General features: G+C 40.3%; 1 protein-coding gene and 1 pseudogene across 5 annotated transcripts in view; both read left to right on the forward strand.

Moving 5' to 3' along the window:
• Positions 1-25,634, forward strand: part of TULP4 (TUB like protein 4) — a 226,663-nt gene that overhangs the window by 150,742 nt on the left and 50,287 nt on the right. For all 5 annotated transcript variants that reach the window (XM_025422632.3, XM_025422633.3, XM_049114043.1 and 2 more), the window contains one exon: positions 10,131-10,292. In XM_025422632.3, coding sequence (XP_025278417.1) covers positions 10,131-10,292 — 162 coding nt within the window. The remainder of the gene's footprint in view (positions 1-10,130; positions 10,293-25,634) is intronic.
• On the forward strand, positions 15,726-15,839 carry LOC112645718 (U6 spliceosomal RNA; annotated as a pseudogene).

Raw genomic sequence — 25,634 nt, forward strand, 5'->3', positions numbered from 1 at the left:
CTGTTACGCGAAGGGTCTTTGTAAGTTATCCTCACAGAAGACAAATCTACCTCTGGGTAAAATAGAACATTCTCTTTTGTGTGAGTCTATTTGGTAGAGGAAATGTAATAATTTTGACTGACTATGAAAAGGCCTTACCTGTTCCCTGTATACCTCCATGGAGTGAAAGGAAGTAGAACCTACCCTGTTACTCTAACAGGCCATCTTGAAATAGAGCCACAGAGGTGGAAATCCCTATGACCATGAGAAGTTCATGCTTCGCGGAGGGTAGACATTGTGGGTCAAGAGCAAGAGCTCCAGAGTCAGACCACACAGACCAAGAGTCTCACTCTGTGACTTCTTAGTAGGAGATACTTAGGTTCTGTGTCTCAGTCTTTTCATTTGTAGCATAGGGACTCTAATGCTGCCTGTCTTAGAGGATCACTGGAGGGATTAAATAAGATTAAATATAGTAAATACTTCTGACACTGTCTGTACTTGGTATTTGTCATCACATATTGCTGTAGTGCCTATAGTGTAATGAGGGACTACGACCTCGTAGCCCCTGACCACAGAATGTACCTGCCCTTAAATAGCAGCCATAATGTTGGGGCACCTGGGTGGCTCACTTGGTTGAGCATCTGACTCTTGGTTTTGGCTCAGGTCGTGATGTGAGGTTGAGAGGTCGGGGCCCTGTGTTGGGCTCTCAGTAGGGAGTCTGCTTGAGATTCTCTCCCTCTGCCCCTCCTCCTCTGCTCCTCCCCCAACTTAAGTGTGCCCTCTCTCTTAAATAAATGAATAAATAAACAAATAAACTCTTTAAAAAAAATAGTCACTGGATATTTATCCCAAAGATACAGATGTAGTGAAATGAAGGGACACCTGCACTCCAGTTTTCAATTCATAGCAGCATTGTCTACAGTAGCCAAGCTGTGGAAGCAGCCATAATGTCCTTTGACAGATGAATGGATAAAGATGTGGTATATATACACAATGGAATATTACTCAGCCATCAGAAAGGGTGAATACTTATCATTTACATTGACATGGATGGAACTGGAGAGTATTATGCTGAGTGAAATAAGTTAGTTGGAGAAAGACAATTATATGGTTTCACTCATATGTGGAATATAAGAAATAGTGAAAGGGACCATAAGGGAAGGGGGGAACTGAGTGGGGAATATTCGAGAGGAAGACAAACCATGAAAGACTCCTAACTCTAGGAAACAAAGGGTTGCAGAAGAGAGGGTGGGTGGGGGAATGGGGCAACTGGGTGATGGATATTAAGGAGGACACACAATGAGATGAACACTAGATGTTAATACTATATGTTGGCAAATTGAACTTAAAACAAAAAAATTTTTTTTAATTACTGATATAGCTCTTAAAAATTAAATATATAAATAGATAGTTGTCATGATGTCTTCACCAAGACTGCTTTCGGCCTTGAGGCAGCAGCACTTTGTGGTTTTCTGCAAAGTGGGGACTTCTCTGAATTCTCCTGTAAGGGTCTCTAAAATGCTCTAATTCTCCTGTCACCAGAGTGGGAACTCTTTTTCCTCAGTGATCGAGTCAGACTTGCCTTCAGACTTTGGACGACTGAAAGTCTCTAAAGCATTGCACTGAGAAAGACTATGAAGAAGAGCTAGGACAAACTCTAAGTTCCTGTCGTTTTCATATGTTGTCACTCAGTCTCCACAGGAACCCTACTGGGCAGATGCCAGTCTCAGGTCAGGGAAGTTGAGTAAGTTGCCCAATGAAGTTCATGGGTAGTAAAGCAGAATTTGAGCCTAGGTTTGAGTTCAGATAATCTCTGTCACACTGTCTCCTTCCCAGACATGAAGCTTTTTTCTCTGTAGCAGAAATGCGTATATTCATAGTATATCCAAAAGAACTCAGACTTCATTACCATTAAAGAGTCCAGCCCCACCAGCCAAGCATCGCTACCACCACACTGTTTTCTCCTGACGGCAATCTCTGAGGACGGAACCTTCTGTCATTTCCATATAGCAGCTGTGTGATTTCCACTACCACCATATTCCTCAGCTTTTCCTTTCATTGAGAACTTGGGACAAAACATTTTAGAAATAAGAAAGGAAGGACGAATTTGGACCTGCAGGTGAATGAACTTACAGGAACCATAGAACACTTGGAAGCTCCTAGAATTTTACAAATGCCTGTCTCTGCCATGTTTGAAAAGTAATCACTATATGTAATCTGATGTGGATTTTTATTTAATTGTGCCGCTTGGAACTCTGATTCTGCAAACCTTGAAACCCACTGAGCAGTTATCAGCAGTAAATGCTTCTATCTGAGGAAGGTTTGGTTGCTTTGAATTGTGTTGCATCAGAACTTACCTGAGTGAAGAAACATCGTGCCTTGGTGACAATGAATCACTGGTTAAAGTAGTGGCTGTCTGTGTACCTGAAACAGTACCTGGCAGGAGGAAGGACAGTTATGTGGCTTGGGAGAGGAGGATCCTTGAAATCTACTCAGAGAAAAATAATACTTTGAGAGGAACTGACACCATGTTGCACAGTTTGACTTGCACTGTCACAAAGGAATCAAACATTTGGCAAAAGCTAAGTGATGCTTTAACAATTTCCTTTTCGGGAAATGATTATGAATCCTTTATTTCAAAAGTGAGTCTGGAACAGTGCATGCGTTATTGTATAGGATTAGTCACCAAGGATGGCTGTGCCCCACACAGCCATTGGCCGTTGTGATGAAAACTGCCTCGGGCTGAGATCTGACCAGGCTGGTGCTCAGACGCAGTTAATCCATGTCTGATGACGTGCTTAGTGAGGCAAGAGCACATAGCCCTCTGCCATCCAAAGGCAACCAGAAGGAGGAGGGCTTCCTGCTTATTTTCTTTACAGCACTAGGTATCAGTTCCCTTGTCTCTCTTTTTCCAATTGTGGCATATTCTTATCACTCTATGTTGACCTAATTTAATAAACCCAATGAGTTCATGGTAACATCCTTTGTTATCATTTTCTCTGACAGCATGACTGGTGATGTCTTGGGGAAGCTTCTTTTCACTGGCCATACCCTTCCACCCTCTAGTAAGATAATTTCTAAAAAGAAATCTTTTTAAAAAGAGTATAAATCTCTCCCAAGATAAATTAGTGAGAGTACATATAAATAAATGGCATTACTTTTGCAAAATGCAAAGACTTTAAATTTTATAGCAGAATTAGTGTGTTATCTCTAAAAAATGTGTTTAAGTTTCTTAAGAAAAACTAGTGTAGTTAATTGAAACACAGGGTCAGTGAAACCAAGGTTTTGAGTTTACCCTAAGCAAACAACTTTTTTCAGTAACCTCAGACCAGCTGTTCAAGAACTGTCTCACAAATCCATGCCATTGTCATGGTGGAGACATGCTAACCACTGAACACAAACTATAACACCTGCTGGGAAAACAGTAGATGTTCATGTCCTTTTGTCTTTTAGTGTTTGTCCATTTATTTTTATCTGAAATATCATATATCCAGTAATGTCAACAATTTTAAAGAAAGTTAAACATTTCCAAGTAAAAGCAACTTAAAACAGTTTTATGAATGGAAAGGTAGGCATAACTATAGATATTACCAGGTAATCAAAGGTACTTAAAAGATAATTCAGTGGGGGCAACAATAGTCATATTTTTTTTAATTGAAATGTAACTGACATATAACAATTTTTGTTTCAGGTATACAGAATAACAATTTGATATTTATACATGTAGTTGACCCTTAAACAACTGCAGTTTGAACTGCACAGGGCCAGTTATACATGGGTTTTTTTTCAATAAATACAGTAGTGATGGGGTGGAGCTAAGATAGTAGTGTAGTAGGAGGACCCTAGGCTTGCCTCATCCCTCGAACACAGCTAAATCACTATCAATCAAATCATTTTGAATACCCAAGAAATCAGCCTGAGGACTGACAGAATAAACTACACAATTAGAAGAGGCCACATCAAGAAAGATAGGAAGTGTGGAGACATGGTTTGGAGTAGAAACAGATTGCTGGTGCTGCAGAGGTGAGAGAGACTGGTTGTAGTGAAAAATGGGAAAGAGGAGAGTGGACCATACAAAGAGAACACTTCTCCTAAGCCATTGGCTGGGAAAATGGGAGGGGCTGGTTTTCATGATTTTCTGCAACCAGGGGGCTCAAAGACTGAAGTTTTAGAGGTTGTGGCATGGCTGGATAGAGCCCTGAGGGTGCTGCCCTCCTCCTGCAGAGCAGGCAGGCAGGTAGCCCAGGACAGATGGCAGGATCTGAGGCTCACCTAAGAGGCACAGAGAGAGACTATCCCTTCTTCTTGCAGCGTATTGGTGAGAGCTGGCATTGCCTCTCCAGGGACAAAAAAGCTGACAGGTCCCATTTCCCTCCCCACCCCTCAGCATAAGCTCAGAGACACCTGCTGAGGGTGGCTAACCCGGACACTGGCTCTGTAGCCTGCTTTGCTCCAAATCCCATACCCTTGTGCTCTGGCATGACTGCCCTTCTGGGTCAAACCTGCATCATCCCAGCACAGTCAGGCCCTCCCCCAGGAGACCCATGCAGGTTTCCCTCACCAGGTCCCTAAAGTTTAGAGTTTGAAAAGTCAGCTGGTTTGGCTGGGATAGAGCCCAAAGTGCACTGCACTGCTCCAGGCAGTCAAGCAATCTGGAGACAGACCATGTGAAAACAGAGATATGAAAAATGCCTAGGACACATGATAGGAAATGATGTGCTCTTCTGGCAGGGCTTCCCTGAGAGCAGCAAGCACAGACTCCCCCTCCCAGGACAAAGATGCTGGCTGATGCCCATTCCCCCTCCCCTGCTTCTCTGTATAAACCAACCTCAGTAAATAGCATAGTGCCAACACTGCTTGACTAACCTCTTTACACCAAGTCCTGCCCCCTGTGCTGTGTTGGTACTGGTTTTTTTGGGCAAATGTCCCTAATGGCCAGCAAACTGGGCCCTTTCCCCAGAAGATCAGCAGAAACCCACACACACACCGTGTCTACCCACCATAGAGTTCTACAAGGCCTCTTTTCTAGTGGAAGTAGCATCTGGTCTCATTAACAAGCACGTTAGAGTACACCTACTTAAAACTCACCACACTCTGGCCAAGATCCAAACACTGTCCATTGTAAGCAAGGCGAGCCTCTGTAGAAGGACCTGAGGGATAGAGCAGCCAAATCACAGCAGCCGAGTGCATACAGCATACAGTGAGACAAAAGAAGTCCCTAACTGAAAAGGAAAAGACCCATAAGGTTAGTAGCAGATCTCTCCACAGAAACTTTGCAAGCCAGAAGAAAGTGACATGATATGTTCAACATGCTGAATGAGAAAAATCTGCTGTCAAGAATACTCAATCCAACAAGACTATCATTCAGAATAGAAGGCAGATAGAGCTTCCCAGACAAACAAAAACTAGAAGAGTTTGTAACCACTAAACCAGTCTTGTAAGAAATATGAAAGGAGATTCTCTAAATGGGGAGGAAGCATCAAAAGTGACAGAGACTAGAAAAGACAAGAGAAAATCTTCAGAAACAACAAAACAAGTAATAGAATGGCACTAAGTACCTATCTATCAATAATTACACTGAATGTGAGTGGATTAAATGCTCCAATCAGGGACACCTGGATGCCTCAGCGGTTGAGTGTCTGCCTTTGGCTCAGGGGGTGATCCCAGGATCCAGGATCGAGTCCCACATTGGGCTCCTTGCAAGGAGCCTGCTTCTCCCTCTGCCTGTGTCTGCACCTCTCTCTCTCTCTGTGTGTCTCTCATGAATAAATGAATAAAATCTTTTTAAAAAATGCTCCAGGGCAGCCCCGGTGGCCCAGCAGTTTGGTGCCGCCATCAACCCAGGGTGTGATCCTGGAGACCGAGGATCGAGTCCTGCATCGGGCTCCCTGCATAGAGCCTGCTTCTCCCTCTGCCTGTGTCTCTGCCTCTCTCTCTCTCTGTCATAAGTAAATAAATAAAATACTTAAAAAGAAAATGCTCCAATCAGAAAACCTAGGGTATCAAAATGCATGAAAAATAAGACCCATCTATATGTTGCCTACAAGAGATTAATTTTAGACCTAAAGATACTTGCAGGTTGAAAGTGAGGGAACAGAGAAGATTTATGATGCAAATGATGTCAAAGCCAGAGTAGCAATGCTTATATCAAACAAACTAGATTTTAAACCAAAGACCGTAACAAGAGTTGAAGTAGGGCACTATATCATAATAAAAAGAGGCTATCCAACAAGACGATGTAACAATTGTAAATATTTATGCACCCAACTTGGAAGCATCCAAATATATAAAACAATAGCAAACATAAAGGAACTCATTGATAATAATACAGTAATAGTAGGGGACTTTAACAACCACTTACATCAATGAACAGATCATTTAAGCAGAAAATCAACAAGGAAGCAATGGCTTGGAATGACACACTGGACCAGATGGGATTAACAGATATATTCAGAACATTTCATCCTAAAGCAGCAGAATACACATTCTTTTCAAGTGCACATGGGACATTCTCCAGAGTAGATCACATACTAGATGACAAATCAGGCCTCGATAGGTACAAAAAAATTGAGATCATGCAACACATATATTTTGACCATAACACTATGAAACTTGAAGTCAGGTATAAGAAAAAATTTGGAAAGACCACAAATACATGGAGGTTGAATAACATGCTACTAAAGAATGAATGTGTCAACCAGGAAATTAAAGAAGAAATTAAAAAATACATAGAAATAAATGAAAATGAAAACATGATGATCCAGAACCTTTGAGTTTGCAGCCAAAGAAGTCCTAAGAGGGCACTATATAGCAATACAGGCCAAGTAAGAAAAATCTCAAACAACCGTACACCTGAAGGACCTGGAAAAAGAACAGCTATTGAAGCCTAAAGCGAGCAGAAGGGAAATAATAAAGATTAGAGCAGAAATAAATGATACCATTTGAAAAGCAAGTGTCATGCATTGCTAAGTGCTTCACACATGTGAACTTCACACATGTGAAAACAAAAAACAATGGAACAAAGCAAGGAAACCAGGAGCTTGTTCTTTGAAAAAATATTGTTAAACACCTAGCCAGACTTCCCAAAAAGAAAAGAGAAAGGGCTTGGTAGAGTAAATAAAATTACAATGAGAGAAGACAAAAACTAACACCATAGAAATATAAACAATTAGAAGATTATGAAAAACTTGGACAATCTGGAAGAAACGGACAAATTTCTAGAAACATAAACTACCAAAACTGAAACAGGAAGAAATAGAAAATTTAAAGTCTGATAACCAGCAAAGAAATTGAATCCATAATAAAAAATACTCCAACAAACAAAAACCCAGGGCCGGTTGGCTTCACAGAGGAATTCTATCAAGCATTTAAAGACGAGTTTTAATACTCTTCTTTAAATATTTTTATCAGGGATCCCTGGGTGGCGCAGCAGTTTGGCGCCTACCTTTGGCCCAGGGCGCGATCCTGGAGACCTGGGATTGAATCCCACATCGGGCTCCCGGTGCATGGAGCCTGCTTCTCCCTCTGCCTATGTCTCTCTCTCTCTCTCTCTCTCTCTCTCTCTCTCTCTCTCATAAATAAATAAATTTAAAAAAAATAAATATTTTTATCAAACTATCCCAGAAAATAGAAATGAAGGAAAACTTCCAAACTCAGACTTTTACTTTTTGAAAGCTGCTGTTAAGAAAAAGAAAAGCAGGGGCAGCCCCGGTGGCACAGCGGTTTAGCGCCGCCTGCAGCCTGGGGTGTGATCCTGGAGACCCAGGATCGAGTCCCACGTCGGGCTTGTTGCATGGAGCCTGCTTCTCCCTCTGCCTGTGTCTCTGCCTCTCTCTCTCTCTCTCTCTCTGTGTCTCTATGAATAAATAAATAAAATCTTTAAAAAAAAAAAAAAGAAAAAGAAAAGAGAAAGAAAAGCAGGTGGCATCTGGGTGGTGGAGTGTCTGCTTTTGGCCCAGGTCGTGATCCTGGGGTCCTGGGATCGAGTCCCACATCAGGCTCCCCTGCAGAGAATCTGCTTCTCCCTCTGCCTATGTCTCTGCCTCTCTCTCCTGTGTCTCTCATGAATAAATAAATAAAAATCTTTAAAAAAGAAAAAGAAGAGCCCCAGAGTAAGAGAAATTATTTGCAGCATACATATCTGATAAAGGATTATATCAATAATAAGGTTGAAAACTTACATTCATATGTATGTAGACCTAGTATATACATCTATATATTTATACACACACATAAAACACATATATATGAGTGAATAAGGGAATAGATACACATAGCAAGGGATTTGAAGAGACATGTCCCAAGTGATGATATGCAAATGATCAATAAGCATGTGAAATGATGCTCAACCTGACTACATTGAAGAAATGCAAATTAAGAGCACAGTGTTCTATCGCTACATACAACTAGAATAGCTAAAATAAAAGACCGACAACACCAAGGGTTAGTGAGGAGTGGACCTGCTGGTATTCTCATACACTGCTGGGAGTTTAAAAAGGCATTACCACTTTGGAAAACAGTTTGATAATTTCTTATGCAGTTAAACACACACTTACCAAATGATCCAGCGGTTAATTCCACTCTTGCATATTTACCTACTCAAGAGAAATGAAACCATGTTTCTACAAAAAGTCTTGAACATGAATGCTCATAGCAATTTTATAATAGCCAAATACTGGAAACAACCTAAATGCCTGGCAATTTGGGTAGCTAAATAAGTTGTAATATATTTATACAATGAAATACTACTCATGTGAAAAGGAGTGAGCTGCTGATGCACACAAGAATTTAGAATACTCTCAAACCATTGTGCTGAGTAAAAGCAGCCATACGCAAAAGTGAACATAGTATATATAGTTCCATTCATGTAAAATTCAAGAATAAGCAGCTAGTGAGAGAAATTAAATCACTGGTTGCCTTGGACCAAGGGTGAGGGTAGGGGATTGACTTCTCAGGGGAACTTTGTTTATTATATGTAAATTATACCTCAGTAAAGTTGATTTTTAAAAAGATAATACGATCAGCAACTACTTGCGAACAGTTTGGAAAACTTACATAAACTGGAAAAAAATTTTAAATAATTTAATAGAACTGACTCAAGAAGAAATAAAAAGCTTAAATGCTTGACTAGTACTAAAACTATTAAGTAAACTGAAGCAGTAGTTAAAAATCTTCCCACAAAAAAATTGAGACAGATGGTTTTATAGCCATGTTATACCAAACTTTCAAGCAACAGGCAGTCCCAGTTTATACAAATTCCTTCAGGCAGTGGAACAAGAGGAAGTACTCTCCAGCTCATTCTGGGAAATCAACATAACCTTGATAAATCCAGACAAAGACATTACAAAAAAAGCCAATCATAATTTTATTTCACTCATGAATACAATTGTAGAAATTCTAAACTCATTAGTAAACCAACTTCCACTGTGTCTATAAAAGACAGTATTTCACCTCCAAGTTGAGCTGCTTCTAGGCATGCAAGAGTAGTATAATTTAAGGAAATCCATAGAAGTAATTCACTACAATAGTAGATTAAAAGATTTTTAAAATGTGGTTACTTGCATAAATGCAATAAAAACGCATTTGGTAAGTATGTGTAATTTTTCCAGTTAGGTTTTTTTTTTTTTTTTTTCATTTTGATTAAGGGAATATTGTTAGGAAGATTGAGAAAGTTAGATAATCAGAAACTGAGAACTTTACCATTTTGATAAGTGACCCAGAGACACTAATGGAGACTCTGTTACTGTAGGTGGGAGGCCATAGAACAATGGCAAAAAGCAAGGACATTGGATCCATAAAACCCTGGGTCATTCTTGATGCAGCCTTTCACCAGCTGTGTGTAATCAAGGAGAAGTTATTTATCCTCTCTGTGTCTGTTTTCTCCATAAAATGGACATGATAACACCTCCCACGAACAAGGCTTAAAGAACTAACATGTGTGAAGCACTTACCACTGCATTGACACTTGCTTTTCAAATGGTATCTTTTATATTATATATTTGTGTTAAAATATAAAATGTATTTTATATATTGTTCTCTTTGAAGCCGGCTGACTCATAGCCAAAGGCTAAGTTAATGACTATAGTCTTTAATAAAAGTGCTTTCCCTTTCAGATTACAAATTGACACCTTTTGTCTCTGTGTGTCTCAAAGGTGAGTGATTTCACGTGGAGCCATGATGGGACTCAAGCACTTATTTCATATCGAGATGGGTTTGTCCTGGTTGGTTCTGTCAGCGGACAAAGACACTGGTCATCTGAAATCAACTTGGAAAGTCAAATCACATGTGGCATATGGACTCCTGATGACCAACAGGTAAAGCCTCTTGAATACAGGTGTATAATTTTAAAACTGTGTGAGCAGAGGATGAAATGAATTGCATATAGATCCACAGGGAAGGGTTGGGGCTAGGGGAAGCTGGCTCAGAAGCCTCTTAAAGAATCACAAAGGTGAAGAACAAAGAACATGTCCAGGTCAAAATTAAAATAACAACTATAATTGAACCATAGGTTGGAGAAATCATATTTCCTGTCGATATGGTAAACATTGAGTTAACGTTTTAATTATAGAAAATATTCATACAAATATGCTTTTAAATCTACATAAATCACCAGTTGGTAAAGGCATAGTAGACATAATGATTCACCAAAGTAATTCAACTAGTCAGTATTCATATGGTAGAAAAGTGTGCATTTTCAGGAGAAAAATGCAAAATAATATGGTGAGGGTATAGTTTCACTTATTTGCAAAAAATAATAAAATTATACAGATGATACACTGGTTAATGATAAGAGTTCAATCCAAGGATTCTTATTCATTACTGGTAATAATGTGTATTAGACCTTTGGGTAAGCAATTTGGGAGAATATTTCAAAAGTCCTAAAAATTGCCCACCTTGGTCTAGTGATAGACTTTAGGAACTTATTTAAAAGAAACAAAAGGGAAGAAAATAGAAGTTATAGTTCTTAGAGCATTATTTATGATAGTAAAAATTTGGCAACAGCCTATTTGTCTAAAAATAAAATGGTTGAGTAAATTGTGGTATTACCACCAAAAGGATTATAGAGAAAGTTGTAGGTTGTAGTTATGAAGACAGTGGTATAATCTGGAAGAGCTCTTATGATATAATGTTGAGGAAAAAAAATCAGGATATGAAATAGGGTATGTGATATGATTACTATGTAATAAAACAACCAAAAGAAACCCATCCACATGCTAGAAAGACCTGGAAGGAGACAAAATGCCATGAGTAGGTTGTTTTACAGTGATGAACTTTTGGTTCATTTTCTAAACCCAGTTTTAAATTTTTCTTTAATGTATCTGTTCTACTTTCATGATAAAATAATATATAATAACCTAATAAAGTTATGTGTTGGTAATTCATTTTTTAAATTAAAAAGTTGGGGCAGCCCGGGTGGCTTAGCGGTTTAGCGCCGCCTTCACCCCAGCGCCTGATCCTGGAGACCTGGGATCTAGTCCTGTGTAGGGCTCCCTGCATGGAGCCTGCTTCTCCCTCTGCCTGTGTCTGTGCCTCTCTCTCTCCCTGTCTGTGTCTCTCATGAATAAATAAAATCTTTAAAAAATAAAATAAAATAAAAAGTTGACCAGGTAAAACTTTTGTAAGTATAAAGCTTGTGTTTTCCAGGGACAACAAAATCCATAAAATGCCAGGACGTTTCATAGCAGAGATTTTAGCTTAATATTGGTAAAAGTAAGTGGTATAATAAGGAACCATAACTTTTTTCCATTTTTTGAATTTCCTTCTTTCTTTTTTGAATTGCTTTCCACCAATCATAAACATTCCATGTTTCCATTTTTTTTTTTCCCAATGGTCAATACTTTCTCTTCTCAAAATTTCTGTTATGAGAGCTACAAAGAAACAGTCACAACTCGAAGTTTCTTCAATGGCTCTGAGGCTCCTAAGTATCTAGGAGCATATATGTGTAACTATACGAAGCATTTGCATTCATTGTGACGTTGTGGTTTTGTAGATGTTTACTGTCCCTAGAGTCTGCTCTGAGAAGTCTGCTGCAGCCTTGCACAGACACCTCTCCCTGCAGGTTTCCTCCTCTGTGATGAGAGGTGTGAATGATTTCCTGCCTGTTTCCTGGGGTTTTTGTAATAATCAAATGAGGGAACACTTGTGAAAGCACTTAAAAATGTCTAAGTGGAAGTTTTGGCTTCCCATTCTTCCCTTGCATTGAGGGATGGAATCTGGGAGGCTTATGTCACAAGCCCCTGATGAGCCATGCCTGCCAATGTTCCCAAGAGATAGCATACCTGGAGTAACATGCTGGGGCCACAGTAGGGAGGACTTGGCACCTGTCCTTGAGATGCTGGGGGCCAGATGAGGAGACAGACGCACAAATATCCTGTGCTGTGTCCCAGGAGAGCTGCTGGGTGTCATGGGCGTGACGGAGTGCAGATGGGCTGCAGCTCCTTGTCTCTGTAGACCTGTCTGCAGGACCAGAATGTAGCTTTAGCTGATGATTGGTCTCCCAGCCCACAACCTCTTTCTGAAGGTCTGCTTTTACTGGTCCTGTATTTGGGGCTAATGGGTAGCTCTCATTCAAGGAAAGTGCTTCATTCACTGCCTTTGAGAAAGGTTGCAGACCCCTGAAGCAATGAGGGTCCTTCTAAGAATTTAAAGTAGAGAAAAGATGTATGGGATACTCATCATATTTGAGCTGAGACATGAAAAATAAAATTCCTTCCTCTATGTCACTCTTTCATATCTCTTGCTTGGTTTGAAAATTATTAATGATGAAAGAGTATGAAGACAATTTGAAATGTAGTGCCTTGAGCTCTTACATTGGGAGCTGGTGTTTAAAGCTATGCCTCCTCCATCTCAGTCTGTCTCTTCCCTTCTCCTGGAGAATCTCCTGCACTTGACCTGGAGTAAAACCGTCATCCAGGACAAAGCCTCTGCCTCATATCTTGAGAGAGTCCTGAGCATATAGGATTTTAGATTGCTTCCTAACTTTTAAAAATATAAGCAGTATTATTTTACAAGTGAGTTTGAGAGTCTAGCTATTTTCCTACCTGTATATTTTCTTCGGTTTAGAGTGGCATTTCTATACCCTTTCGGGGATTGTAGACTACTTCAAATATCAGATGGAAATTGGGAACCCTTTTCCTGGAAAAATGTGCATATGTACATGTGTGATTGTATTTATCACTTTGCATAGAATGTTGGGAGCTCATAGGATTCCATGCATGAACTCTTCCTTCGTCCTTCAGATTCTTCATCTAGACAGTCTAGAAGTGACATTTGGTATAATCATCCCCAACATTACAGAAAAGAAACCTGCCTTATATACATACCTGCCTTAAATTCAGCGCCTAGTGTTTTGCTATATGTGCGCACTCTCCTCCTCTTCCCCACCTCCCTCCCTTCCTCCTCTTTCTCTCCCTACATCCATACAGTTTTTGCAGTACTATTTTTGAAAATAAGTTGTAGACATTGTGCACGTCACTGAAATATTTTCAACATGCTTGTTGTAAGAATAAAATCATTCTCCTACATTATCACCCCCAACAAAGTAGCAGGTATCCAGGCTACTTCACACCTCCCCAATTGTTACAAGAATGTGTTTTGTAGGTCTTGTCTTTTTTCTTTTCTTTTCTTTTCTTTTCTTTTCTTTTCTTTTCTTTCTTTTCTTTTTCTTTCTTTCTTTCTTTCTTTCTTTCTTTCTTTCTTTCTTTCTTTCTTTCTTTCTTTCTTTCTTTCTTTCTTTCTTTCTTTCTTTCCCTTCCTTCCTTCCTTCCTTCCTTCCTTCCTTCCTTCCTTCCTTCCTTCCTTCCTTCCTTCCCTTTCTCTCTCTCTCTCTTTCTTTTTCTTTTTTTTTTTGTATTTGGAACTGGGATCCAGGTTATGTACAGCAATTGTTTATGTCTTCAGTCTAGAAAAAAAAATTTTTTTTAATTTTTTTTTAAATGATGTTGCCTTTCAGTTTAGCGTGAATACTTTGTAGAATATTCACACTCTAGACTTGTAGCATTGTTTACCCATACCCATAGTATTATTTAACTTCTATTAGCCTCTGTTATTTTCTGTCACCTGGAAGTGAGGTTGAGATTAGATTTGGATTAAACAGTTTGGGTAACAATAGTTAATAGGTGATACCCTGTCATTCACACTGAGCCACGTTAAAAGACATATAATGTCTCATTATCCCAATAGGAGGGGAGCTGAGTCTGATGGAACCTTTGTAAAAACAACTTTTTCATAGCATGCTTTTAATTTCTTCTATACTTCTGGTGAATTTTTTCAGGTGATATGTTTCATTTCAGATGAGGAAACTTATCTTCCAGTAAATTGCAAGAAGGGAATGTGGTCCTACCTAGAGTTTATATAGTAGGTGAAGACTGTCTTAGTCTCCTCAGGCTGCCATACAGAATTCTACAGGCTGGAGATCTTAAACATCAGGCATTTATCTCTCACAGTTCTAGTAGATGGAAGTCAAGATCAGGTGTTGGCAGGCTTGGTTGCTCTTTTTTTTTTTAGGCTTGGTTGCTCTTGAAGACTCTCTCCTTGGCTTGCAGGTGGCTACCATCTTCCTGTGTCCTCACATGGCCTTTCCTCTGTGTGCTCATCCCCAGTAACTCTTCCTCTTTATATAAGAACACCAGTTCTCTTAGTTTAGGGCCCTATCTTTATGACCTCGTTTAACTTTACCTCTTTACAGGCTCTATCTCCAAATACTGTCACATTAGGGGTTAGGGCTACTGCACATGAATTTCAAGTGGGATACAAACATTCAGTCTATAACAGCCTCATAAAAAATAAAGAGTCTTCAAAAAGTATTTTGAAGAATAGGAAATTCACAGAAAGACACTTCTATAAATTCAGCTTGATAAACTTGAGATGTATTTATAAATAGAACAGTCTTTGTGGGGCTTGGAAGAAAAAGCAAATGATATAAATAGAAAATGTCAGAGAAATAAATATAAATATGACTGGGGAAAAAATTTCTATGGGTCCTAAGATGATTAAGAGTAATGCAGAAATGAAGCTCTTGCCATTACTAGGAAACACCCAGCATCACAGCAGTGTGTAGGAGGAGAATGCTTAGTTCCCTCTGCGCTCTCCAGGAGTCTGGGAGAACGCTATGCCTCTTGGTATAGGAAAGTGCTTTGAGACATTCACATTTCCACATGTCCATCCAGCATTCTCTGAGTCTTAGGTGAACATCAGTTCACTTGGAGAGCCTTTGAACCAGAGAAGGTTGTTGAGAAGTTGAGGTGCATTTCCATCAGGAAAGGTAGAGATGCCAGCACATGACCCAGTGTGTTTAGACATGTTCTCCTGGAACAGTGAAGAGTAGTGGATCTGTGTCCATGGAAGATGGGACAGAGGAACAAGCCTCAGACTCACATCTGAGGAATTTAGGTTAGAAAAGGAAGAGCACACCTAAACCAGTACAGGAAGAAAACTCTAGTTCCCACCCTTCTTGAGGGAACATCTTGCAAGAAGAAAGCTCCCAGGAACACCCTCCTGCTGAAGACTCAAGGAGGTCTGCAGAGAATGGCTTCTCAGGGTGGCAGTTTGTCTTTTCCTCTTCCTGGTTACCCCTTATCCACTACAGCCCCTGGACTGCGGCACATGCATAGCTTGGGTGTCTAAACCACCTGGATTTATTTTAAGGGGATCCCAAGGCATCAAGCTGTGTATACTTGAGGGAAGTCAGCAACACCCATTGTCACTCATAGCGCTGACCCCAGATCAGATGATGTGCGGTTCACCCAGTGCTCACTTTGGCAGCACAGCGTATACTAATAACATTGGAATGATGCAGAGAGGATTAGCATGGCGTATGCGCAAGGATGATGTGCAAATGCCATGTGGTTCATCCAGGCCTTGCAGCTTCCTCCCTGACTCAGTGGGTCTTTTCAGGGATCTCAGTCCTCACTGTTGGCTTTTCTTTGCAGCTGCTCCTGCTTTCTACTCTGGCAGACCTGTTCTCTCCCCAGGCCCCCAGAGCTGCAGAGCTCTTTCCTTGAGTGAAGCCTCTTTTCCAAGCAGCATAGGGTTTCACATTGCCTTACCCGCTGCTTCCCACAACTCCAGCTGAGGTGTCTGTGACCCCAGTCCGCAGATCTAGGCCTCATGGTTTCTGCACAGTGCTCTCCCCGCAGCTGGCAGCGAGGCCTTAGGTTGCCAGATCCAGTCCCTGTTCCAGCCTTGTCTTGCCTCTTCCCAGTATGGTCCTTCATACCCTGCTCTTGGAAGCCTTCTCAGCCACTGCCTTTGCCGACACATCCACCTTGGGCTCCTGTGTTCATTCCTTCTTCTCACCTGGTTCATTTGTCTAGGGCTCCAATGTTGGCTGTTTCCCCTTTTTCCTCTCCTTGGGGCGATTTCTCCCACTGCCACAGCCTATCAGCTTCCACCTGAGTACGTAGGCTCCCCCAGTTGTGAGCGACATGCACCATCCGCCCTCCTGTCCCTCATGCTAAGCACTGGCTTCCTGGACCCTACTCAAATCCACATGATTCCAACCTAGCCTATCAGTGTTCCTCCCTGCCCCATCCTCTGTTGCTGACCATGTACAACCAACCCGGGAATTATCCTGGACTTGGCGTCTTCCTTACCTTCACCCTCCACTTAGTCACCAAGGCCTTGTGATTCCACTTCTTTTTTTCTTTTTTGTGTAAGATTTTATTTATTTGTTCATGAGAGACACAGAGAAGCAGAGACATAAGCAGAGGGAGAAGCAGGTTCCCGCAGGCAGCCCAATGTAGGTCTCAATCCCACGACCCAGGGATCACAACGTGAGCCAAAGGCAGATGCTTAACCACTGAGTCACCCAGGTGTCCTTATTCCATCTTTTTTTTTTCTTATTCCACTTTTTAAATCCTTTGGTGTCAGGAATTATTTATTTATATTTAGATGCTAACGGTGGTTCATTCAGCTTACATGAAAGTATTTAAACTCAGACACCTTGCATTCTGTAATATGTAATAGGGCTGCTGGATTTAGTGACTTGCAGGCTCTTGCCATCACTACTCTTCCTCAGCTTAGTTCTCTGGCTGATTTCTTCCATCTGTCAGTGGCTGCTTCTGCCACACTGGGCTGCCTCTTCCCTGGCTTCTCAGGAGCAAAAGAATGAGTGACTTCAAATCTTTGAAGTTACTTAGAGATCTCCTTTGGGACGCCTGGGTGGCTCAGTGGTTGAGCATCTGCCTTTGACTCAGGGCATGATCCCGGAGTCTTGGGATCAAGTCCTGCATCAGGCTCCCTGCAAGGAGCCTGCATCTCCCTCTGCCTGTGTCTCTGCCTCTCTCTCTCTCTGTGACTATCATAAATAAATAAAAATTTTTTAAAAAAATCTCCCTTTGCCTGCAGCACTGGCTTGTAGACTGTGTTCCTCACAGACTTCTGTGGAGCTGCCTCCCTGGGGCAGGAGATGGAGAGAGCTTCAGGGAGGAGGGGTCCAGGAACACCCAGACCATATCCCAGGGCAAGTCTGCCTCTGTCTGTTTTAGATATGAAACTGGGATGATGTTTTACATTTCGTTTTTTAGGGAAAATCTGTCATATAAATGTAGGAGTCTGGTCCCTCTCTAACATTCTATTTATTTTTACTAAGGTTTATTAAATTAAAAAGCTGCAGTTCTTAAAAGTCAAATAGTACTACTTGGTTTATCATGAAAAATTTAAAAAACAAACAAAACACCAGCACCTTTTAGTTCCTGGTGCTGTCCCTCCTGCTCCCTGATTCCCAGCCCCTGTGGCAGCCACTTGTAACTCTCTGTGTTTGTCTCCCTATTTCTGAATTATGGGCTTGTTCAGTCAGATCTTGATGTCTTGGACTCAGGTGTTCTTTACTGACTTCCCCCCTGGGAAGCGAGAAGCTGGCTCTTTTGGTGTGCCCCTTGCCTCCTCAGCGTCCCCTGCCCGCACCCCACCTCCCAGTGAGCCCCTGCCGCCCCAGGCCATCCGTCTTCTGCGCTTATGGTGTGATTCACAGGTGACTGGTGCACAGAACCAGGGTTGCATTTCCTGCCTCATGCGCTGTTAGATTGGCCCATGGTTAGTAACGTCGCCTTACTTATTGCTTAGTTGTCTGTGTACCAGTCACAGATTAGTTCCTACACACCCTTCCCCTCCCCCTGCAAAAATACTAGAAATCTTCTCTGAACGTATTCCACCCCTCGGGAGGTGGTTTTCTGGCACTGTCCCTCCTGGGGTGCTCGGCCCTCTGCCCCAGCAGCACAGCTGGCACCCTGTGTGTAGGTTCCCTTCTCTCCTCTGGTAAGGGAGCCCCTATTTCTGGGGTCACACGCCTTTATTTGTATCTTAATGGAGCATATCTTCCAGTTGAAAATTTCCAGACGATTATATAGCTGGGACACAGCAACCCTTTTGCAGCCTGTCCTTTCAGCTCTTTGCTATTTTCTTTTCTACCCTTCTGGAAATCTTATTACTCAGATGTTGTCCTCCTAGACTGATGATTTGGTTTTAATTTCTTTTCTTTGCCTGCTTATCCTTTGCCTTTCCAGAGGCTATCCTCAGCTGTATCTTCCAAGTTTTCTTTGACTATTAAAAAATTAATGTTATTTTCAATTTTTAGGAGCTCTTTTTTTCTTTTCTGATCTTTTTTATAACAGCATCACTGTATTTTGGCTAACTGAATTTAAATTAAAAAATAAAATTTAAAATTTAAAAAACTAGCATCATATTATTTCATGGAGGATAAAACAACACAAAGATATTAATTGGAGGTTTTGAAGTATCTTTCTGAATTCTTCATTGTCTTTTTCCTTCAGGTTCTTTTTGGCATTGTTTTGGCTTCTCTTTTTCATATCAGATGCTTTTCTCAAATGTCTAGTTGTCATTGCTCATCTACTCATATTTAAAAAGGTGGAGACTAAAACATGATCTGGATACTAGTTGTGGGGGGTCTGCTCTTAACTAATGGGCTTTGCTGTGGGGCTGTGACTGGATCTGTCCTTCTATGTGTACCTCACCTGGTGACCCGGGTGGGCTCATTTCTTGCCCTGAGTTGCTGAGCTTTTACTGTGGGCCTCAGCGCTGTGTCTGTGTCACCCCCACCCTGGACTTCTGTTCAGCCCCTCCAGAGGGCCAGACAGGCGCGCCACTTCTGTCTTTGCATAAGAGAGGATGTGTGGGGGGTTGCCTGTTCTTCAGGACTTCCACCCAATCCTCCTGTCTTCTCCCCACCCTCACCTCCACTCTCAGAAAGGCCTTTGGCTTCTCTGGCACAAACCAGCTTACTCCTTGTCTTCTTCTTTGCTGTACATTTGGGCTTCAGCTTGCCCGAGTCTGTTTGGTCACTTACCATCCATCTGCTCTCCTGTGGCTAGAAGTTGGCTTCTCTATCCACTGACCTCCTGTCTCCAGTTCTCTGTTAAAGTTTCACACACATTACTGGTATTCGAGGATTTGGGAAGGTGTCCAGGTCATCAGGTGACCCCACATAACTTAGTAGCCACCTCTCTGGCCCCTGTTCCCCTACACACTAGCCACAGGGGACTATTATGATTTCCTAAATTCAGATGCTTTCCTGACTTTGCTTATGCTGTTCCTCCTTCTCTTGCCCCTTGTCTGTCCAGGGAAGTTCCACCTGTCCTTGAAGACCTAACACAGACGTCACCTCTGTATAGGTCGCTGCCTTCCTCTCTTCCCCAGCCAGGCAGAGGTTCAGTCATTTCTGGCTCCCTGGCTCTGGTGTTGCAGGAGCTCCTTCTCTGTACTGAGAGGGCATTTTGTAACATTTTCCACATCTTGTAACTGTTGGTGTTTTTTCCTTACAGTGTGTGAGGGCAGGGACCACGCCTCATTCTTCCCTGTAGCCAGGACTCCTTAGGGCAGTAATGTAGGCATGCAGTGAGTAAGGGAAGAATGTTTTCCCTGAAGTTGCAGCTTCCCTCCTCTTTCTGCCTGGAGATGATTAAGTCCATGGCCTTGCCTAAGGAGTTGCCATATTCGCTACCCATCCCCAAGTACCACACACACAGGAGGAATTCCTGGTTTAGCCCGCATACCCTGCCCTGGGAGGACTCAGCACTAGGTTTTCTTTTATTCACTTTTTTTTTCTTTTCTTTTATTCACTTTTATACAGAAAATAAACTATTTTATACAGAAAAGTCTTAAATTTGAGGGGGTTTTCACATCTACCAGTGGATGGTAGATGGAAGATGGAAGATTTCCATTTGGTGTGGAGATTTCATTAGTTATGACTGATTAGATTCAGGTATCTTTTGTTTGTTTTTTATTTTTCAGGCTACACGGTTATCCTTCCTTTAGAAAGCAGTTTGAATGGGGATCCTAATGTCTGAATTCTCCTTCCTACTCAAATCCAAAAGCAGTTTCTGAATGTGAATCATTGTCAGTTTAATCCCAACCCATGGTGTAGAAAACCCAGCTCAGAATTATTAGATATTAGGATACCCTGCCAAGAAAATACACGTGATGTCTTTGGATGAAAGCCTTTGCAAGATGACATGTTCCTGTTTCCTGGCATGCTGCCCGTGCCGTGCTACCTAAGGACAGCAGGATAGAATCGATGACATCTTCACAGACCACCTGACCTCAGACTTGTTTTCACCTTTTCTTCCTGTGTCATATCTGTCCCCTCTTTACCTCTCTCCATCTTTTCTTTACTCTGTAGTAATGACAATTTTTTAATTTATCCTGAGCCAATAGACTTTTTCTGTGTTACAATTCTGAAATTCTCTCCTTATCCAGTGTGCCTCTGACACATATTCATGATGAACATCCTAGAATTACATTAGGAAGTTTACAGCCCAAGAAGGAAACTTTAAGCCTCATTGCCTTTAATGAGGACACAAGTCAGTATTTTTTTAAATCATAAAAACAAATGCTTATTGTTTATCAATTTTAGAAATACCTATAATTACTTCATAAAGTTTATACAGGTGATGAAAGATGCAAACCATGATTAAATTATACAGCAGAGGGCAGCCCAGGTGACTCAGCGGTTTAGCGCCACCTTCAGCCCAGGGCCTGATCCTGAAGACCTGGGATCAAGTCCCACCTCCCACCTCGGGCTTCCTGCATGGAGCCTGCTTCTCCCTCTGCTGCTCTCTCGCGTGCGCTCTCTCTGTCTGTCTCTCTCTTTTTCTCTATGTCTCTCATGAATAAATAAATAAAATCTTTTTTTTTCAATTTTTTTAATGTATTTATGATAGTCACAGAGAGAGAGAGAGAGGCAGAGACACAGGCAGAGGGAGAAGCAGGCTCCATGCACCGGGAGCCCGATGTGGGATTCGATCCCGGGTCTCCAGAATCGCGCCCTGGGCCAAAGGCAGGCGCCAAACCGCTGTGCCACCCAGGGATCCCAATAAAATCTTTTAAAAATAAATAATACAGCAGAGATATATGTGATTATCATGAACTTAGAAAATACATCAAGAGCACAATTTCCCATATGATAAAGGAAAGAGAACTAGAGCTTTAAAAATACACTTTCTTCTCCAGAGTATGTATAGATGGTCCCCAACTTACGATGGTTTGACTTGATACTTTGACATTATAATGGTGCAAAGGCAATATACATTTAGTAGAAACCATACTTCAAATTTTGAATTTTAAATTTTAATTTGGTGTGAAATGAGAATTTTTTACTCAATATATCTTTTTGCTAAATGTCTAGACATAATTCTCCATGATTAGAGGTAATGTTTGTTTATAAACACTAAAACTTTTATTTAAAAGTAGGAGGTCTTGGGACACCTGGGTGGCTCAGTGGTTGAGCGTATGCCTTCAGCTCAGGGCATGATCCCGGTTCAGGGATTAAGTCCTGCATCAGGCTCCCTGCGAGGAGCCTCCTTCTCCCTCTGTCTCTGCCTCTCTCTCTACAGAATAAATAAATTAAATCTTTAAAGTAAATAAATAAATCAAAGAAGGAGGTCCTGGGGCACCTGGGTGACATAGTCATTTAAGCATCGGACTCTTGGTTTCAGCTCAGGTCATCATCTCGGGTTTGTGAGATAGAGCACTCCACACTTGGCGGGGAGTCTGCTGGAGATTCTTTCCCTCTGTCCCTGCCCTGGCTCAGGTTTGCACACCTGCTCTCTCTCAATTAAGTAAATAAATATTTTAAAAAACAAAAAAGGTCTTAAGTAATAAAATAGACCTAATACTTAGGCAGTTTCAACCATGATTTAAAATAAAGTAGAAGTCTGGATCAGTCCTAACCCCACGGTAAGAGCTTCTTTTTTTTTTTTTTTTTTTTTTTTTTTCAGATTTAGCACCTGCAGGTATAAGTGGGGTGACATCATCTCCTCTAGCCTCTGTTCTGATGTTACTGTTTTGGTTTTGTGTTCTTTGACCTAAGAAGAGAGAAAGTATATTCTTTTTGCTTTTGGATTCAAAGTCTAGATCCCAAGTCTCTTCTCAGCAGCTGAAAGGAGTTTTTTCACAAAATGTAGTCCCTCCACATCTGCTAATGTGATTGGTGATCCCAAATCCAGCAGTGTTTTTCCACCACCTTTAAATCCTGCTGGTGCCATGATGGGGACAACAATGAGAAAAATCACTAAAAGTACCCGTCAGAACTCGGTAGTATCTATCAAATGAAAGCTGTTTTTATGACCTACATTGAAAAAATATTAACACATTAATCAATTGAAAACAGTAATTATTCATTTACTTTTTATGTATAAGGTTATGATTGAAGCACCAACATAGGACTCAAGATTTGCTAACTCTCCAGAAGTGTTCTAAGTGATAAATAATTCTGGAGGGTTTTTAAGCTAGGTAATCTTTAAATTTTGATTATTAAAAAATCAGTAGCACATCAAAAATAAATAGAACAAAGAACCCACATATTTTGCCACATTTGCCTTTTATCCTTTTATTCTTTTTTTGAATTTGCTGTCCTTAAGGTAAATCCCCAATAGCTTGACTTACTTCATTATAAACCCTTTTAGAACATGGCATTTCCTTCGGTAACCACAGAGCCGTGCTCACACGGCCTGTTTACTTTGAAGAAGGCTCTTGTCAGATTGAAGTAAATCACTTGTCTGGTACTTAGATTAGCCTGTGGCTTTAAAGAAGGACATGTGTTGCACAGAGGAGAGGGGTATTCATTGTGAAGTTTTTCTGTGTCTTGCACTATAACATAGGAAACAATTTCTAAAGGAAGCTTTAAAAAGTCATGTAGGTCTTTGTTTCTCAGCTAAAAAAGTGGTGTTATCACAGTTTTATAAGTGAAAAGTAAATGGCTGATATCTGACATACAAGTAATGACTACCTCATAGTTGAGGACAGCTCTTTGACAGAATAAAAGTCAAACTTAACAAAACCAAATTAAAAAGAACCACAATATATTATCTGCAAGGAGTTTTTTATTCACCCTGAGGAAATATTTCCCTTTCCTGGGCCCGTTAAGTGCTGGTGTTTGAAGTGACTCCATTGACTGCCCCTGGTCCTCCTCCTGGTCTTTTAAGGTAGTCATTATAGGTACTATATCAGTTTTAGCTTCACTGGGAAGACTTGAAAGCTCAACACAATAAGAAAGAAACATGGAGCTCTCTCTGACATAAGCTCTTGTACTCAAATTATTTATCATTTTTAATATCCACCAACTCACTAGAATAATGCCTTAGTGATTCATTCCTATGCTGAAGACCCTTAATCATGAGTGAACTGTAAGTAAGTAAAGGACCTATGCAGTAGAGCTCCTACCTAGCAGTTTCTGGAAACAGCTTTGAAATTAGATTTAATCTAAAGGGTGATTGGAAAGGGTGGAAAAGGTGATTTTTTTTTCCTCGCCTCCCCATTAGATTTTCCCATGACTTTTCAGTAGTGTGTGTACTGCAAAAGGGAAGCCCATTTTATTTTAAGCCCTAAAGGGGACATATATAGGAATGATTTTTGCCAAACTAGACAGGGAGGATATGAATAACAAAGAAAATAATAGAAACATACTTAGGAAGGGAAGTCAGGAGATGCCTCTTACCCTTCATGGCTATCTTTATGCAACTGTTGATACTGTTTAGTTTTTTAGATTTTTCCATTTTGTTATTCTGGAAGTTCTGTTGAACTCTTCATAAGAGAAAATAGATTTCTTTAGCAAACAGGTGCAGCTACTATGTTTATACTTTTTTGTCAATGCTATTTTGGTTAACTGACAATGGTAATTAAGATGTGTAAAAAAAAAGATGTGTAAAAATTAAATTGCTCTTTGTTATATCTGGATTCAGATAATTGATGAATCACTGTATAGAACACTCAGTATAAATAAATTATAAAATACATTAAATGAAAAAAACCTTTCTTGAAATTTGCATTGAACAACTTAATTTAAGAATGAAATGGGGGATGCCTCAGGAAGGAAAGGAAAGGAAAGAACTGAACCATATGTTCAGCATTCTGATTTTTTCTGGCTTCTGTCTCACTGATCTCAAAGGGCTAGCAGGATGCCTGGGTGCCACTGAGAACTAACATAGTGGTTTGAATTAGGGTGGCAGTACTCACAACAGTCCCTTCCCCTGGCCCAATGCAGAGTGAGCAAGAGAGGAAAAGAAGGAAAAAAGGACTGTAAGACTGGCATAAAACAATTAACAAGATGGCAATAGTAAGTTCTAGCCTTTCAATTATTACTTTAAATGTAAACGAATTAAACTACCCAGTAAAAAGACGTGGAATAGTTGAATGGATTAAAAAACAAAAATCAAAAAAACGAAGCCCAACTGTATGTTTCCTACAAGATACTCTCTTTAGATTTAAGATATGTATCCCCAAAATAAATGAATGGGAAAAGATAGCTCCCTGCATCCCTTAGCCAAAAGAGAGCAGGGATGACTGTATTTATGTCAGACAAAATAGACTTTAAGTCAGAAACTGTCACAAGAGACAAAGACAGACATTATATAATGGAAAAAGGGTTAATTCGCCTGGAAGATCGAACAATTATAAATATATATGCATGTAACATCAAAGAACCTAAATATATAAAACACTAAATATATAAAGTAAACATTGGTAGAACTGAAAAGAGAAACAAGCAGCAATATATATAGTAATGGTAGGAGACTTCACTACTCCACTTTCAATACAGGATAGTATATCCAGACAGAAAATCGGTAAAGAAGCAGTGGATTTTAACAACACTATAAACCAAGTGGACCTAACAGATATATACAGAATATTTCACCCAAAGGAAGCAGAATATACAGTCTTTTGAAGCACACAAGAAACATTCTCTAAGGTAGATCATGTGTTGGGTCACAAAATGAATCTTAACTAATTTAAGAAAATTGAAATTACATCAGGTATCCTTTTCAATCACAATGGAAGGAAACTAGAAATGAATATTAGAAGTAATGCTGGAAAATTAAAAACTATGTATAAATTTAAGAACGCACCCTTGATTAACCAAATGGGCCAATGAAGAAATAAAGGAAAATTAGAAAATACCTAAAACTAATGAAAATGAAAACACAACATGCCAAAACTTATGGGATGTAGCAAAAGTTATACTAAAAGGGAAATATATATAAGTAATAAATACTGACCATGCAAAAAGAAGAAAGATTTCAAACAATCTAACTTTATATCTCAAGGAACTAGAAAAAGAAGAAACTTAGCCTAAGTTAGCAGAAGGAAAGAAATACTAAGACTTAGAGCAAAAATAAAATGAAATGGAAAATAAAAAAACAATA

This window comes from Canis lupus, chromosome 1 (genome assembly GCF_003254725.2).
Source record: "Canis lupus dingo isolate Sandy chromosome 1, ASM325472v2, whole genome shotgun sequence".
NCBI classification, from domain to species: domain Eukaryota; kingdom Metazoa; phylum Chordata; class Mammalia; order Carnivora; family Canidae; genus Canis; species Canis lupus.